The 18,312-nt window shown below is 31.4% G+C and overlaps 2 protein-coding genes across 4 annotated transcripts in view; both read right to left on the bottom strand.

Moving 5' to 3' along the window:
* Nucleotides 1–478: 478 nt before the first annotated feature.
* On the bottom strand, nucleotides 479–9,487 carry Fwe (flower). 3 transcript variants are annotated; one of them, XM_064066404.1, is made up of 6 exons: nucleotides 9,378–9,487; nucleotides 9,206–9,326; nucleotides 8,942–9,149; nucleotides 8,781–8,888; nucleotides 1,023–1,170; nucleotides 691–778 (listed from the first exon to the last, which is right to left on the bottom strand). In XM_064066404.1, the coding sequence occupies exons 1-5, from the start codon at nucleotides 9,378–9,380 to the stop codon at nucleotides 1,044–1,046; spliced, it is 567 nt and encodes a 188-aa protein (XP_063922474.1). In that variant the 5' UTR covers nucleotides 9,381–9,487; the 3' UTR covers nucleotides 691–778; nucleotides 1,023–1,043. The 3 variants fall into 3 exon arrangements, with proteins under 3 accessions (XP_063922473.1, XP_063922474.1, XP_063922475.1); XM_064066405.1 differs by having other exon boundaries at nucleotides 1,023–1,161; XM_064066403.1 differs by lacking the exon at nucleotides 1,023–1,170 and having other exon boundaries at nucleotides 479–778.
* Nucleotides 9,488–9,860: 373 nt separating this feature from the next.
* The window catches only part of LOC135136988 (endonuclease/exonuclease/phosphatase family domain-containing protein 1-like), a 33,255-nt gene continuing 24,803 nt past the window's right edge, over nucleotides 9,861–18,312 (bottom strand). The window contains exons 2-5 of the mRNA XM_064066510.1: nucleotides 10,987–11,393; nucleotides 10,744–10,925; nucleotides 10,462–10,692; nucleotides 9,861–10,331 (exon numbers count right to left, since the gene is read on the bottom strand). Coding sequence (XP_063922580.1) covers nucleotides 10,054–10,331; nucleotides 10,462–10,692; nucleotides 10,744–10,925; nucleotides 10,987–11,393 — 1,098 coding nt within the window. The 3' untranslated portion in view covers nucleotides 9,861–10,053. The remainder of the gene's footprint in view (nucleotides 10,332–10,461; nucleotides 10,693–10,743; nucleotides 10,926–10,986; nucleotides 11,394–18,312) is intronic.

Here is an 18,312-nt window from a genome sequence, read left to right as displayed (position 1 = left end):
AATACTACAATGCACATGATGACGTTTCCAAACAAAACCAATTCCGAGATCTTGACTAACACAGACAATGGAATGCTAAAATTTACTCTTTCTACGTTATCCCACCAACCAATCGACCGCGGAATAAAAAATTGAGCAAAGTAATATTAATTAGACCAAACCCTTATAGATTACGCAGTGTATAAAAAAATCGATACAATATAAATAATGAAAAACAGTCTTACACAAAACCTTGGTGGAAGCTACCTACAAATAAGAATGCCATATTTTCGTCTAAAGCATAGTGGAGGTCTTTTGGTAAAATCGTCCGTTCTGGCAGTAGGAATGGGTTATAACAATTTAGCTACAGGCTGCAATTAGGCATCCATAATCTCGATCAATTGACGTTGTTGATTCACCTAATTATATTACACTTACATTTCCTATGTGATATATGCACACTAGCGTGGAAGTTAACAGTAATAACGATAATCTCGTGTACGATTTACAAAATAAATACCTTTTTAATAAGGACGATAAGTCGAAGTATCAATCTTAACTGTTACATTTTATACGAAATACATACACCGATGGTTTCACGTTGTTTTAATTTTGGAGAAGACACTTAGAACTAACGGAAAAATCCAATCAAACGTTGCTGTCGTACAGCGGAGGTCCAGTAAAACTGATGGGTTGAGCGTTCGCAACCAAATTTGAGTGCAAGGAATTGGGTCTGTTTGTACCAGGGGCGGGGACGGCATCTGCGGCGGCCGTTTGGCGCATCTCCTCTGCAGACGCCCTAGACACAAGAATTGAATCAAAATCTGGTTTAGGAATGACAAAAAAACTACTGAGATTCAAAAGTGGCGCCCTGCGCCACTGAGGCGGAGCTCGGGCGGCACTTTTGAAACGTTATAACGCATGCACAAATCCTGGAGAGCAACTCAAGGTGTTTACTGCTAAAAAAGAAAATAAACGTCATGCACCAGAATGTTAATAAAACAGTCAAGCAGTCAAATGTTACGGTTTGCCTTGTTATGTACATTTTTAGTAACCGAGGGCACTTATGTGGGACGCCACACGTCGGGGTCTTCCATTAGAGTAGTGTGGTGGTCACTCTGCCCACCGAGACCAGTGGGAGAGGTCGCTAGCTGTGGAGAAGCCGCCGCCGCCATGTCCTGTCTAGAGGCTCTGTTATATTAGGTTAGAGAACACAGTTTAATGAATGAAAGCGCGTGTTAACCAACAACAAAACAACACCAAATCAATGATGATGATGGTGACTGAATACACAACTAATAAATCCAGAAAATCGCTACTCTTACGATAAATTGCTTTGGAAGTCGTCAAAAATTTAAATAAAATTAGGAATGGAATGAATACTAAATATTTTAATAAAGCCGTGGATTGTAATCGGGTTTTAATAGCAAAATTATAAGTAATCTTTAAAAATCATACACCTAGTAATTTTCGTGCATTTTATAGTACCATATGAACGAAAACAAATTCACTAGTAAGCCATGGAAATTATGTTTAAAATAATTATGTTGGCAACACCAACGAGTTCCTTCTTCGCTCTGACAATTACGATCAAATAACTGTCAAATGCCTGCAGTTACACATCATTATTTTAAAAATAAATTTCATTGCCTCCTAGAGATTATTTCCCATCATATTGTGTTGGGTGTTTAATGGAAGTAGTCATCTAGTGGGCGTTGATTTTTGTAAACAAAATTAACACTTTTTAACAACTCTGTCAAATGTCAATTATATACCACAGTCTGAATTAACAAAACACGTGCGTTTTAAAATTTTTCAAAAAGTCTAAAATTTGGAGAAATTGTGAAACCTATTGTAGAAATTGTAGTAATTTTAAGTTTGGAAGTAGTCAAAAATGTAAATAAAATTAGAAATGAAACGAATACTAAATATTTTAACAAATCCGTGGATTGTAATCGTGCGTTAATAGCAAAATTTTAAGTAATCTTTAAAAATAATACACCTAACAATATTCGTGCATTTTAGTACCATATGAACGAAAACAAATCCACTAGTAGGCCATGAAAGTTATTTTGAAATTAATTATGTTGGCAACACCAACGAGTTTCTTCTTCACTTGGATAGTTAAGGTCAAATAACTGTCAAATCTCTGCAGTGCCAACAACATTATTTAAAAAATAAATTTCATGGCCTACTATAGATTTTTTGTAAACATAGTAAAGTATGTCTACGACAAACCTAAAATTTAATCGATGACAACTGACAACGCGGATTGACACAATCTAAGGTAACATTTTGTCTAATAACAAAATTAACACTTTTTAAGAACTCTGTCAAATGTCATTTATACACAACAGACTGAAGTAATAAAACAACTGCGTTTTAAAAATTCTCAAAAAAAGAAACATCTTCAAAATGTCAAAAATTTGACGAAATTGCGCAACCTATTGTAGAAATTGTAGTAATTTTAAATTTGGAAGTTGTCAAAAATTTAAATAAAGTTAGAAATGAAACGAATACTAAATACATATTTTACCAAATCCGTGGATTGTAATCGTGTTTTAATAGCAAAAATTTAAGTAATCTTTAAAAATAGTACACCTAATAATTTTCGTGTATTTTAGTACCATATGAACGAAAACAAATCCACTAGTAGGTCTTGAAAATTATTTTTAAAATAATTATGTTGGCAACACCAAAGAGTTCCTTCTTCGCTCTGACAGTTACGATCAAATAACTGTCAAATGCCTGTTGTGCGAACAACATTATTTAAAAAATAAATTTCATGGCCTACTATAGATTTTTTCTAAACACAGTAAAGTATGTCTATGACAAACCTAAAATTTAATCGATGACAACTGACAACGCGGATTGGCACAATCTACACTAACGTTTTGTCTAATAACAAAATTAACACTTTTTAAGAACTCTGTCAAATGTCAATTATACACAACAGTCTGAATTAATAAAACACGTGCGTTTTAATAATTCTCAAAAAAGAAACATCTTCAAAATGTCAAAAATTTGGAGAAATTGTGCAACCTATTGTAGAAATTGTAGTAATTTTAAGTTTGGAAGTTGTCAAAAATTTAAATAAAATTAAAAATGAAATGAATACTAAATATTTTAACAAATCCGTGAATTGTAATCGCGTTTTAATAGCAAAATTTTAAGTAATCTTTAACAATAATACACCTAATAATTTTCGTGCATATTAGTACCATATGAACGAAAACAAATTCACTAGTAGGCCATGAAAATTATTTTTAAAATAATTATGTTGGCAACACCAAGGAGTTCCTTCTTCGCTTTGACAGTTACGATCAAATAACTGTCAAATGCCTGCAGTGCCAACATTATTTTAAAAATAAATTTCATGGCCTTCTACAAATTTTAATAAAATATGTGTTTAAAAATTCTCTAAAAAGAAGGAATCTCTGACAGTTACGGTCAAATAACTGTCAAATACCTGTAATGCCAACATGATTACTTTAAAACTAAATTTCATGGCGTAATAGAGAATTTTTCTCATTATATTATATTGGGTGTTTCAAAGAAAAAGTCTTCGAGTTGGCTCTGATTTTTCGTAAACATTGTAAAGTACGTTTATAATCAACCTAAAATTTAAAAGATAGCAGTTGACAACTTGGATTGACGCACCGTAACCTCACTCAATCTGTCAAAAACTTAAATAAAAGTAGAAATAAAATGAATAGGTTTTAAATATTTTAATAAATCCGTGGACTGCTGTCATAGTTTAACACATGTTTGGAAAAACTCCACTAGGCTATGAAAATTATTTTTAAAATAAATTATGTTGGTAACACCAACGACTTCCTTGTGCCGTCTAACAGTTACGGTGAAATAACTGTCAAATATCTGCAATGCCAACATCATTATTTTAAATATAAATTTCACGGCCTACTAGAGATTTTTTTCCAATCTACTGTATGGGGACAGTATAGTCTAATAGAGAATTTTTCCCATTATATTATATTGGGCGTTTAAAAGAAAAAGTCTTCGAGTTGGCTTTGATTTTTCGTAAACATTGTAAAGTATGTCTATAATAAACCTAAAATTTAAAAGATGGCAGTTGACAACGCGGATTTGCGCAATATAACCTCACTCTTTTTTTGTACAGTTTCAGCCAGAAAATCTTGGGCAGTATTTTTCTGTCATTTAAAAAAAAAAAAAAACACGACGTAGTCTATGCTTTATTGTCATAATGATTGACAGTCTTAAAAAATAAATTTTGACATACGTCATCCTCCACACTCCAGTCTACGTCAAAATGACAAACATGGCAAATTTGAGGTTATAAGTACGTAAAGCCTGTTTTAGAGCTTATGTCACTGGAATGAAAGAACTGCCCAAGATTTTGTGGCCGAAACTGTAGCTAAATTAACGTTCTTTAAAAATTCTGTCAAATGTCGATTGTTCATAAAAAAACATGTTTTTTAAGAATTCTCAAAAAAGAAGGCACCTTCAAAAAGTCTAAAACTTGGAGAAACCATGAGTCTTATGATCGAAAGTGTAATAATTTTAAGTTTGGAATTTATCAAAAATTTAAATAAAATTAGAAGTGAAATGAATTGATACTAAATATTTTAATAAATCCGTGGATTGATATCGTGTTTTAACACATGTGATCCAAAAACGTCCACTAGTGGGACATGATAGAGTACTAGCCCCGCCCACCCGCCCTCTATTTTCTTAGCAGATATGTTATTCGCTAAAAATTAGTCTTATCTTAGCAAGTACATACTACATACGATGATAGAAAAAAATCCACAGTCTGACAGTTACGGTCAAATAACTGTCAAACATCTGCAATGCCAACATCATTATTTTAAAAATAAATTTCACGGCCTACTAGAGATTTTTTCCAATTGGACGTTTAACACCAAATGGCTATTAATGTTTGTATTTTTTTGACAGGTTGGCAAGATTATTTAAAATTTTATGATGACATACCCGATTTTAAAAATCAAATTCAGTAGCTGCCTTCTTCCCATTGGTGTTTAGATGCGCTCACGTAAAAATTTATAACTGTGAACTGACATGCTAACATTGCTGCCAATAATTCAAAATTGCCAACCCAAAAATTTGTTCAGTCATTAATAGTCACCTGGTAGAAGTCATCGAGTTGGACCTGATTTTTCGTAAACATTGTAAAGTACCTCTATAATAAAACTGGAATTTAAAAGATGGCAGTTGACAACGCGGATTGGCGCACCGTAACCTCACTTTTTTTTAAGTAACTAAATTAACGTTTTTTAAAAATTCTGTCAAATGTCAATTATTCACAACGACAGTGTGAGTTAATAAAATACATGTGTTTTAAAAATTCTTATGCAAGAAAACATCTTCAAAACGTCTAAAATTTGGCGAAACTGTGAAACTTATGGTAGAAAGTGTAGTAATTTTAAGTTTGACAGTTGTTAAAATTTAAATAAACTTAGAAATGAAATGAATAGGTATTAAATATTTTACTAAATCCGTAGATTGTAATCGTGTCTTAATAGCAAAATTTTAAGTATAATTTAAAAATAATAAGAGTCTTACTTTACAAGTACTAGCACCGCCCACCCACCCTCTATTGTCTTAGAAGATATATCATTTGTTAAAATCAGTCTTATCTTAGCAAATACTACCCACGCCCACCCGCCCTTTATTTTCTTAGAGAATATGTCATTCACCAAAAATCAGTCTTATCTTAGCAAGTACAGGGTCATCAAAATTGATTGAGAGAGTTGGTACCCCCTGTTTTTGTCGTGAAGTTTGTCAACCTTATGACAGATTTGTTTAAGGTTATATGGCAATGAATTCAGTGGCGTGACAAAAATTCGAAACTTCAAATCTGACAACTAATATTTTTACAAAAAAAAAATCGAAAAAAGACGCCACTGAGTTTTGAAATTTGAAACTTGAAACTTCAAATCTGACAGCTAATATTTTTATACAACTTAATAAACCAAATTATTCAAGTTCAGGTTTACCAACTCTCTCAATCAATTTTGATGACTCTGTACATACTACATACATATGTTGATGGAAAAAAATCCACAGTTTGACAGTTACGGTCAAATAACTGTCAAACATCTGCAATGTCAACATCATTATTTTAAAAATAAATTTCACGGCCTACTACAGATTTTTTTCCAATCTATTGTATGGATGTTTAACACTGAGTGGCTATTAATGTTTGTAATTTTTTTGTCAAGTTGGCAACATATTTAAAATTTTATGATGGCATACCCGATGTCACATCCAAATTTGGGCACCAATTCAATAGTTGCCATTTTCTCACGGGTTTTTAGGCGCTTTCATGTCAACATTTATAAATCTGAACCGACATGCAATCATTGCTGTCAATAATTCGGAATTGCCAACTCAAAAATCTGTTCAATCATTAATAGTCACCTAGTAGAAGAAGTCATCGAGTTGACCTTGATTTTTCGTAAACATTGTAAAGTCTACAATAAACTTAAAATTTAAAAGATGGTAGTTGAAAACGCGGATTTTTTTTTTAATAATTAAATTAACGTTTTTTAAAAATCCTGTCAAATGTCAATTATTCACAACAGTGTGTTTTAATAATAAAAAAAAAACTTGACGAAACTGTGAAACTAATGGTAGAAAGTAATTTTAAGTTTGGAAGTTGTTAAAATTTAAATAAAATTAGAAATGAAATAATAGATACTAAACATTTTAATACATCGAAAAAATCCAACAGTAAGCTATGACATTTAAGTTTTAAAATAATTATGTTGGTAACATCAACGAGTTTCTTGCTCAGTCTGACAGTTACGGTCAAATAACTGTCAAATACCTGCAATGCCAACATGATTATTTTAAAAATAAATTTTATGCCCTACTAGAGAATTTTTTCCCATTATATTATATCTTAAAGGTAACGACATGGAAAAAAAACAAGTTTAATGGCAAATTATACAGCGTACAGTAATGGAGACGAAAGATCAGAAAACTGGACTACAGTCTTTAACATTTTTTCAATCGCTAATAATTAATAAGATATCGAGGACAGCGCGCTTAATGATTCGGTATGTATATTTTTTTATATAGGATGAATCACTAAGCGCGATCAATTATTAGAGATAGAAAAATATGTCAAAGTCTAAAGTTTAGTAGTTCTTTGGGTACCATACACTAAAATTATTAGCAAGTACAAGCCCCGCCCACCCGCCCTCGATTTTCTTCGAAGATATATCATCTGCTAAAATCAGTCGTACTTTACAATTACTAGCCCTGCCCACCCGCCCTTTATTTTTTAGAAGGTATATCATTTGCTGAAATCAGTCTTATCTTAGCAAGTACTGGCCCCGCCCACCAGGCCCTTGTTTTCTTAGGGGATATGTCATACGCAAAAATTCAGTCTTATTTTGCAAGTGCTACATATGATGATTGAAAAAAATCCACAGTCTGACAGTTACGGTCAAATAACTGTCAAATATCTGCAATGCCAACATCATTATTTTAAATACATATATCTAAATTTGATTTTCATAGCCTACTAGAAATTTTCCAATCTATTGCATGGGTGTTTAACACCGAGTGACTATTAATGTTTGTTTTTTCTTGTCAGGTTGGCAACATATTTAAAATTTTATGATGGCACACCTGATGTCAAATTCAAATTTGAGCACTAATTCAGTGGTTTTTAGACGCGCTCATGTAAAAATTTATAACTGTGAACTGACATCCTAACATTGCTACCAATAATTCAGAATTGCCAACCCCAAAATTTGCTTCAATCATAAAACAATGAAAAATACGGGTACAACAAACCTAAAATTGAATCGATCACTTTTTTTTTAATACCAAAGTTAAGGCTTTTTAAACAGCTCCGTCTAATGTCAATTACACACGACAGTGTGGATTAATAAAAGACGTGCGGTTTTTCTACGTTTTCTTGTATCAAAAAAACAACGCCAACTGGTTAACTTTTTCAATTGAAACCCATTAGCTTAAAACGTTTAGAAATTTAAATACTTAAAATTTCTAGAGGTTCCAGTAAACGTTAAACGGAACGGAATAATTTAATCAATTTTTTTTTTCGAATAATTTAGATTTTTTTTAAATTCAGATATTAAAGATGAAAACGGGAGATCTAATTTTTCAGATTCTAGGAGCCATGAAACGTCGAGAAAACGTGATCGCGTGGTATTGCAGTCAAAAATATATATATTTTTTAATCTACAGGGTTTTAAAACCAATTCTACTTGTTTTAAAAACCTCTGTATCCAAAGGTTGTAACTCAAATTTCGACTATAAACTTTAAAAGCAAAAGTTAATTTTCTATTACCGCTGTTATCAATGTAATCACAATCTTAACAGCTTGGCTGATGTTTGTTTAAAAGTTTGTTTTTACAACTGTTTATATTTATGTTTTAAGGTCGCTTATAATAGCGTGGCGTAACAGAGTTCTATTTAAAAAAAAATGCCCCACACGACTGTCCCTCACCACATAATAACCACATGTTTGGAGAACCATAACATTAAGTGATAAGAGTGAAATAATTTAACATTAAAACAAAATTAATTAAATGATAATTACCCTGAAGTTGGATTAATAACGCAATAAAAATTAAAGTAAAATGTGTCAAATTGCCTGAATATTCAATACTATAACTGAACCGCCAAATGATCTCCACAAAAAAGCAATTTATCAATCTGACAGATGAAGCGTTTTAGATAAAAAAAATTAGTGAAAGAGTAGGATTTTTCTGGAATTTATCTTGATCACACCAGTTACTAATGACTCCAGAGAAAATACTCACTTCCGCCCCAACGCCATCATCCCATAGATCACCCCAGTGGTGAAAATTAGACCGCTGCCGAAAATCGTCGCCAAGCCCGGACTCAAAATAATCGGCGGAATAGATATTCTACAAACAAAGCGATAACAATGCAAAACACCCCAGATAAGATAACACCGTACATCACATATCCCAGAGCCCTGTTCCAATAAGGCCGTTTGTCCACCCACTCGCTCAGCCTCTGCACGTGGTCCACGAACATGCAACAGCAGGGGGCCTCGCAGCACAGCACCCCGAAGGCTGCCAGGATCTGCCACATGCCCGCGATCAAGGCAGTCGCGCTGCCAACCAAAATAGCAACACAGTTCCAGACACCCAATAAAATCGCAACTAAAACGACAATTCCATCATTATCAATTTCGGCCAATTTCGCACTTAACGCTTACTGAAACTGCCCACAGTTCCTACTCCTCTTCCCAGGTACTTCATCCACCATGGGACGTCGTCTTTGGAAACCGGGTCCTGGCCTGGACGGGCCATCAATGTCGCGATCTTCTCCGAAAACGACTGCAAGACAATTGATCAGTGATTGGCTTTTGTTTTTCGGCGAAAACCTACCATTTCGATGGTAATTCGCACTGTCGCTGGATGCCTGACGATTCAAACTGACACTGACAGCTGTCACCGTGTCGCATCGATTGACAGCGCTACGTCAGCGCGCTGCCAACCGCGGCGCCAAAGTCACCAGATACCAGAGGCGTACCGGCGAGAATTAAACGTGCGTGAAAACGCACGCAACGCGTTCTACCCCATCAAACGACTTTAATTATTCAATCGTGCTCTCGAGGCACGCACTTCGTGATTCTCCAACTTCCTCTTTAATAATTCAAAGCAGCCGGAAAGTGAGGTTATATTTGCACTTTTTGTTAAATCTGACCAGTTTTCACGCTATTTTGGCTATAACTAGACTAAGCCCTTTCATAACAATGAGTCTATAGCTGCATTTGAGCGCTTTTTTTGCATAAAGTGTGACGAAACTCAGTTCGGTTTTCACCAATGGCGTAACAATCGTTACGAAAAAGGGGTCAATTAAAGTCTTCGTCTAATAAAATAACGTTTATTAAATTAAAGCCTTTTACAAACGCGCGTCCTCGCAGCATTACGTTGACTCTGTACTTTAAAAATAAAACCGTATCACAAAACATCCCGCCGGTGACACACAGCCATATTTTGTAAATTACGTGAAGTATATCCAGTCGAAAATAAATAAAATTAAATATAACATGACGTAATATCACAACGCTGTGCCCATAATGGAATTCAAGAAGAACTCTGCCCAGACCGGGCAGTACGGCGATGTGGGCCCGCCCCAGTTCCACCCATTGGGGATGGCCAGGTGCGTAACACCCTGGCGAATCACCCCGTTAATACCCGTAATTTGTCCCTGCACCTTGGAATTGCATAAAATATTTGATATGTGTTGTGGACTTAGTCCCATTTTTGAACTCAGGTAGCTCGTGTTCATGGATGATGGGAACACTGGTTGGAGACCTCCCAACTTCAACCAGTCATCTGAAAAAAAAAATTATATAATTTAAATACATATTGCAAAAATAGGTGAATGTTGTTTATAGGTTATAAATAGTTGTGACGCCATAATTATGTAAATATGTTATCAATAAACTAATATTTGCTAATTTACCTGTAACGGTGGAAAAAGCGGAAAAATCTACAAACAAAACCAACATGTCTTCCTCTGACACTAGATCTTTAATTTTGTCGCGTAATGTCTCCAGCTTCGCCGACTTGTTCAGCTTCATGTTAACTAGTTGCAAATTTAATTCTCCTATTTTAAATGCGGCTATTAGGACTTCGCAGTCGTCTTTAGTTTCGTCGGGGCCTTGAGTCAACGATATCAATTCAATATCAATCGCTGGAAAAAAATGACTATCAAACAACCCACGTTCATTTATTTATTTACTACCTCCATCAGAATCATAGATGAATCCTAACTGTGACCCTTCTACATCCAGCATACAAAAATTCCAGTTGTGGTTTTTGTCTTTCCATTCGCTTACACGTCTTAATTTGGGCTTGTTGAGTTCATCACAGATCAACTTCAGGGACGTCACACTCAGGACTTCCTGGACAGCCAGCACAGAAATCCTAGAACCAATGACTAATTAATACCAACAAAACACACTCAACGAGTTTAATCGAAACTAACCCGTTTTCTAGAATCGTCCTGCACACCACTTCCTTGACTCCCGGGTTGTTGGCTTTCTCCGCCGAGAACTCGTGCAGGTTCCAGGACGCCAGCCGGATCGCCGGCTCGCCTTTCCTGGTGAAGTCGAAGGTCTCCTCGAGGATGGGTCGCGGCGAGTACGCCGACAACAGCTCGAAAATATCGAAAAGCGAAGAGGAAGATAAACCGTTCAAAAGCGGCAGCTTTAAAGGACCTCCGTTGGCCCTTTTGTCCAAAGCCGACTGGTGGTGGAAGCCGTTTTGCAAAATACTCGATCTGGGTGTCTCGAAGTCGGGGTCTTCTTGGTCGGAGTTGTCCACGGTGAGGAAACGACTGATGTTGTCGAGGCGGATGCGGTCAATAGGTTTGATTTTAAGGAGATCTTCAACCTGAAATAATTCTTGTTTGTATTTGTTATGTCGCAATATTCAGGTTTTTATTTTAATTGACGTTAAATTGTTCGAGGTCATGGTGAATTAACAACCAGTTGATCGGAGTTTAAATGTACAATGAAACGGTGACGTCAAGCTTGCATTAGTTCGGTATCGCGAAAACAACACTATTAGGTTTGCGGTGTTAGTCATGTGAGAGATGACGAGGAAATGCATATAACAATGTGGATTTCGGGCTGCTTATCTGAAGCACGTTGTGAAATATCCGTACTGCATTGTGATGCTACTGGGTCATGTTGCAGCGATTATGTCCGGAATTGGTGCGATTTTGGTATTGTTTTTCGGAGCGTGTTCGTACCTATGGTATCGATAAAGTGGGTCAAACTGTTTCAAAATTGCATGTTTACTTTATTTTGAGGTGTTGCAATTTTTTGTTACTCTTTGTCGATTTATCTGCCGCTATATAATCTCGTTTCGGATTAATTGTCCGGATTTTTATTAGACAGATAATCTTCGAAACTACTGGATCGATTGCTGACAAATTTTGTACGGAAGTTAGGAATAATAATAATAGATGGTATAACGCTAACCAAAATTTGTCTGCTCATCCACATCAAGACGTCATCTTTAAATTTTATAATAGTAGATTTATTTAAATTTTATAAAATAAAGTACTCCTCCATTTGTGGTTTATGAATCCGTGTTGTTTCTAATTTGGGCATTCAGGTTTTCATTTCTCGATTTTCCAACTTTCCAGTTATTTGATATTTTAATTTTTAGTCTTTAAATTTTTTTATTTTTCGATTTCTCAATTTTCCGATGTTTCATTTTCTCAATTTCGCGATCGATCGATTTCCCAACTTTCCAGTGTTTCGATTTTATTAAATTCTCGATTTCTCAGATTTTTCATGTTTCAGTTTTGGGAATTTGCGACTTTTCGATATTTGAATTTTTCAATTTTTTAAATTTTTGATTTTTCGAATTCTCGAATTTTGAATTTTCAGTTTTTCAATTTTTTTTTATTTTCTTTAATTTAAAATTTTTCAAAATTCAATTTTTAACTTTTCCATTTTGGCCTATTCAGATTTCCCAATTTTTCGGATCTTCGATTTTCCAATTTTTCGATGTTAGGATTTTTCAATTTTTCGAAATTATAATGTATGACTTTTTCAAATTTTCGATTTTTCAATTTCCCGACTTTTCGATTTTTTTATTTTTCCATTTCTCGATTTTCCAACGTTCCAATTCGATATTTTAATTTTTAATCTTCAAAATTTTGGGTTTTTCGATTTCTTGAGTTTTCAGTTCGATTTTTCTATTTTAGATTTTAGAATTTTCTATTTTACATCTTTTTTCTGTTTTGCATTTTCGATTTCTCGGTTTTCCATTTGTCGACTTTTCTATTTATTGATTATCTGATGTTTTGAGATCTCGATTTTTCAATATTTCGATATTTAAAATTTTTCACTTCTTAAAATTGTCAATTTTTCAATTTTTCGGATTTTTAAATTTTTTATTTTTTACTTTTTCAATTTTTCGATTTTATCTTTTTGATTTTGGCCTCTTTAGATTTCTCAATTTTTCGACTTTTCGGATCTTCAATTTTCCAATTTTTCGATTTTTTTCGTTTTTCGATTTTTTAAATTCTCGATTTCTCAGTTTATTCATGTTTCAGTTTTGGGAATTTTCGACTTTTCGATATTTGAATTTTTCAAATTTTGATGTTTCAGTTTTTCGATTTTTTTTAATTTAAAATTTTTCAATTTTCAATTTTTAACTTTTCTATTTTGGCGATTTAGATTTCTCAATTTTTCGACTTTTCGAATCATTAATTCTCCAATTTTTCGATGTTTCGATTTTTCAACTTTTCGGTTTTTTAAATTTGAGTCTTAATTTTTCGATTTTCTGATGATTAGATCTCTCGATTTTTCAATTTCCCGACTTTTGGATTTTTTTATTTTTTCCATTTCTCGATTTTCCAACTTTCCAGTTATTCGATATTTTAATTTTTAGTCTTTAAAATTTTTTATTTTTAGATTTCTCTCGATTTTTTTTCGTTTTTCGGTTTCTCAATTTTCCGATGTTTCATTTTCTCAATTTCACGATCAATCGCTTTCCCGACTTTCCAGTGTTTCGATTTTTTAAATTCTCGATTTCTCAGTTTTTCATGTTTCAGTTTTGGGAATTTTCGACTTTTCGCTATTTGAATTTTTCAATTTTTGAAATTTTTGATTTTTCGAATTCTCGAATTTTGAATTTTCAGTTTTTCAATTTTTTTATTTTTTTTTTCATTTAAAATTTTTCAATTTTCAATTTTTAACTTTTCGATTTTGGCTTATTTAGATTTCTCAATTTTTCGACTTTTCTGATCTTGGATTTTCCAATTTTTCTATGTTCCGATTTTTCAATTTTTCGATTTTAAATTTTAGTCTTCATTCTTCGATTTTCTGATGACTAGATCTCTAGATTTTTCAATTTTTCTCCCGACTTCGAATTTTTGATTTTTTCATTTCCCGATTTTCCAACTTTCCAGTTATTCGATATCTTAATTTTTAATTTTAAATCTTTAAAATTTTTGATTTTTCGATTTCTCGATGTTTTGACTTCTCGATTTTAGATTTTTCAATTTTGCATTTTTTTAATTTTGGATTTTCGATTTCTCGGTTTTTCGATTTGTCGACTTCTCTATTTTTCGATTTTCTGATGTTTTGAGATCTCGATTTTTCAATACATATTTCGATATTTGTCATTTTTCAATTTTTAGATTTTCCGATTTCCCGATTTTTTAGTTTTTGATTTTTTTCTAAATTTCACATTTTTCGATATTTCAGATTTTTCAAGTTTTCGAATTTTTAGTTTTTCAAAATTTCAATTTTGATAACTCTTCAATTTTCGCATTTTTAAATTTTTCAAAATCTTAAATTTTGACTTTTTCAATGTTTTAATTTCGACTTTTCGCATTTCAATTTTTGGGTTTTTCAATCTTTCGATGTTAAAATTTTTTGATTTTCCAATTTCTCAATTCATCGATTAATCCGATGTTCCAATTTTTCGATTTTCCAATTCCTCGATTCTTCAAATTTTCGATTTCTTGATTTCCCGACTTTTCCGTGTTTCGATTTTTTAAATTTTTGATTTCACAGTTTTTTGATGATCCAATTTTGGGAATTTTCGACTTTTCGATATTTTAATTTTTCCATTTTTGAATTTTTGATTTTTCGAATTCTAGATTTTTGAATTTTTCAGTTTCGATAGTTCGTTTTTTCAACTTGAAAAATTGAAAAACTGAAAATTCTAAAACCGATATTTCCAGTTTTTCAATTTTTTGATTTTTTTTTTAACTTAAAAGTTTTCAATTTTCAATTTTTCGATTTTTTGATGTTTCGATTCCTCGGATTTACGATTTTTCCGATCTTCGATTTTTTCGAAATTTTAATTTTTTAATTTTTCAAATTTCAAGTTATCGATTTCTCGACCTTTTCATTATTTAGTTTTTACAATTTATAAATTTTTCGATTTTTCAATTTCCGATTAATCAATTTTTTGATTTTCCAATTCTTCGATATACTAATTTTTAATCTTTAAAATTGTTGATTTTTAGAATACTCGTTTTTTCACTTCGATGTTTCTGTTTTTCAATTTTTCGAATTTTTGAATTTTCGATTTTCCAATTTTTCGGTGTTCCGATTTTTCATATTTACATTTTTTTAAATTTTGGATTTTCGATTTCTCGGTTTTTCATTTGTCGACTTTTCTATTTTTCGATTTTCTGATGTTTCAAGTTTTCGAATTCTTAGTTTTTCAAAATTTCAATTTTGGTAACTCTTCAATTTCCCCATCTTTCAATTTTTCAATCCTTCGATTTTAAAATTGTTTGATTTCCCAATTTTACGATTTTTCAATTTTTCGAATCTTCAAATTTTCGATATCTCGATTTTTTCGTTTTTCAATTTCTCAATTTTCCGAAGTTTCAGTTTCTCAATTTCACGATTAATCAATTTCCTGACTTTCCAGTGTTTCGATTTGTTAAATTCTCCATTTGTCAGTTATTGATGTTTCAGTTTTGGGAATTTTCCACTTTTCAATATTTAATTTTTCCATTTTTGAAATTTTTGATTTTTCGACTTCTCGATTTTAGAATTTTCAGTTATTCAATTTTTCGATTTTTTTTAACTTGAAATTTTTCAATTTTCAATTTTTACTTTTTGATCTTTTGATGTTACGATTTCTGGGATCTACGATTTTTCGACTTTTCAGATCTTCGATTTTTTCGAAATTTTAAATTTTTTGATTTTTCAATTTCCGATTAATCGATTCTTTGATTTTCCCATTTCTCGATTTTTCGACTTTCCAATTTTCAATGTTATATTTTTTAATCATTAAAATTTTTGATTTTTCAATTTCTCGATTTTTACATTATTCGATTTTTCAATTTTTACATTTTTTTTTAATTTTGGATTTTCGATTTTCCGATTTTCTGATGTTTCGAGATCTCGATTTTTCAATTTTTCGGTTTTCAAACTTTTTGATTTTTCAGTTTTTCCATTTTTTTTTCTAAATTTCACATTTTTTTAAAGATTTTTTAATGTTTCAATTTCTTGCCATTCCCGTTGTTGGATGTTCAAAAATTTTTCGACTTGGTGATTTTCAAGTTTTCGATATCTTAGTTTTTCAAAATTTCAATTTTGATAACTCTCAATTTTCGGATTTTTCAATTTTTCTATATTTTAATTTTTGACTTTTTCGATGTTTCAATTTCGACTTTTTGGATTTCAACTATTGGGTTTTTCAATTTTTCGATTTTCCATTTCTTCGATTCTTCAAATTTCCGATTTCTCAATTTTCCAATGTTTCAGTCTTACGATTTTTCAATTTTTCGATCTTCAAATTTTCGATTTCTCGACTTTTGCGTGTTTCGATTTTTTAAATTTTCGATTTCTCAGTTTTTTGGTGATCCAGTTTTGGAAATTTTCGAGTTTTCGATATTTTAATTTTTCCATTTTTGAATTTTTGATTTTTCGAATTCTAGACTTTTGAAATTTTCAGTTTCGATTGTTTGTTTTTTCAACTTTTCGGTTTTAGAATTTTCAGTTTTTCAATTTTTCGATTTTTTTATGTTTCGATTTCTCGGATTTACGATTTTTCGGATCTTCGATGTTTTCGAAATTTTAATTTTTCAATTTTTCGAATTTCAAGTTATCGATTTCTCGACCTTTTCATTTTTTAGTTTTAACAATTTATAAATTTTTCGATTTTTCAATTTCCGATTAATCGATTTTTTTGATTTTCCCATTTCTCGATTTTCCAATTTTCCAATTCTTCGATATATTAATTTTTAATCTTCAAAATTTTTCATTTTTAGAATACTCCTTTATCACTTCGATGTTTCTGTTTTTAATTTTTCGAATTTTTGAATTTTCGATTTTCCAATGTTTCGGTGCTTCGATTTTTCATATTTACATTTTTTTAAATTCTGGATTTTCGATTTCTCCGTTTTTCAATATTTCAGATTTTTAAATTTTTGATTTTTCAATTTTTCGATTTTTTTCTACATTTCACATTTTTCGATATTTCAGACTTTGGTTTTACGATTTTTTAATGTTTCGATTTCTTGCCATCCCCGTTGTTCGATATTTAAAATTTTTCGAGTTATCGATTTTTAGATTTTTCGATTTTTCAAGTTTTCGAATTCTTAGTTTTTCAAAATTTCAATTTTGGTAACTCTTCAATTTTCGTATTTTTCAATTTTTCAATTTCTCAATTTTCCGATGTTTCAGTTTCTCAATTTCACGATTAATCAATTTCCTGACTTTCCAATGTTTCGATTTGTTAAATTCTCCATTTGTCAGTTTTTGATGTTTCAGTTTTGGGAATTTTCGACTTTTCAATATTTAATTTTTCCATTTTTGAAATTTTTGATTTTTCGACTTCTCGATTTTAGAATTTTCAGTTATTCAATTTTTCGTTTTTTTTAACTTAAAATTTTTCAATTTTCAATTTTTACTTTTTGATCTTTTGATGTTTCGATTTCCCGGATTTACGATTTTTCGACTTTTCAGATCTTCGATTTTTTCGAAATTTTCATTTTTCAAATTTCAAGTTTCCGATTTCTCGACCTTTCGATTTTTAGTTCTTCAAGTTCTAAATTTTTTGATTTTTCAATTTCCGCTTAATCGATTCTTTGATTTTCCCATTTCTCGATTTTTCGACTTTCCAATTTTCAATATTTTATTTTTTAATCATAAAAATTTTTGATTTTTCGAATTCTCGATTTCTCGAATTTCCGATTTTCTGTTTCGAGATCTCGATTTTCCTATTTTTCGGTTTTTAAACTTTTTGATTTATCAGTTTTTCGACTTTTTTCCAAATTTGACATATTTTTTAAGATAATTTAATGTTTCAATTTCTTGCCATCCCCGCTGTTCGATGTTTCAAATTTTTCGACTTCTTAGTTTTTCAAAATTTCAATTTTGATAACACTTCAATTTTCGGATTTTTCAATTTTTCAATATTTTAATTTTTGACTTTTTCGATGTTTCGATTTCGAATTTTCGGATTTCAGTTGTTGGTTTTTCAATTTTTAGGATTTTCAATTACTCGATTAGTCGATTTTTCAGTTCTATGTTTGTTTTTTAATTTTTCGAATTTTTAAATTTTCGATTTTCCAATTTCTTGACGTTTCGGTTTCTCTATCTTTCGACTTCTCGATTTTAGATTTTTCAGTTCTTCGGTTCATCGATTTTTTCAATTTTAAATTATTCAATTTTCAATTTTTAACTTCTCGATTTTCGCCTATTCGAATTTCTCAATTTTCGACTTTTAGATTTTTCAATTTTTGGATATTATAATTTTTCAAGTTTTCAAATTTTACATTTTTCTATTCCTCAATATTTTGGTTTCTCGATTTTTCGGTTTT

Source organism: Zophobas morio, unplaced genomic scaffold (assembly GCF_036711695.1).
Source record: "Zophobas morio isolate AGI-343-1 ecotype UQ-CSIRO unplaced genomic scaffold, CSIRO_AGI_Zmor_V1 ptg000028l, whole genome shotgun sequence".
Lineage (NCBI taxonomy): Eukaryota > Metazoa > Arthropoda > Insecta > Coleoptera > Tenebrionidae > Zophobas > Zophobas morio.
Note: the sequence above shows the minus strand (reverse complement) of the source record. Positions and strands in the feature narration are given on the sequence as shown.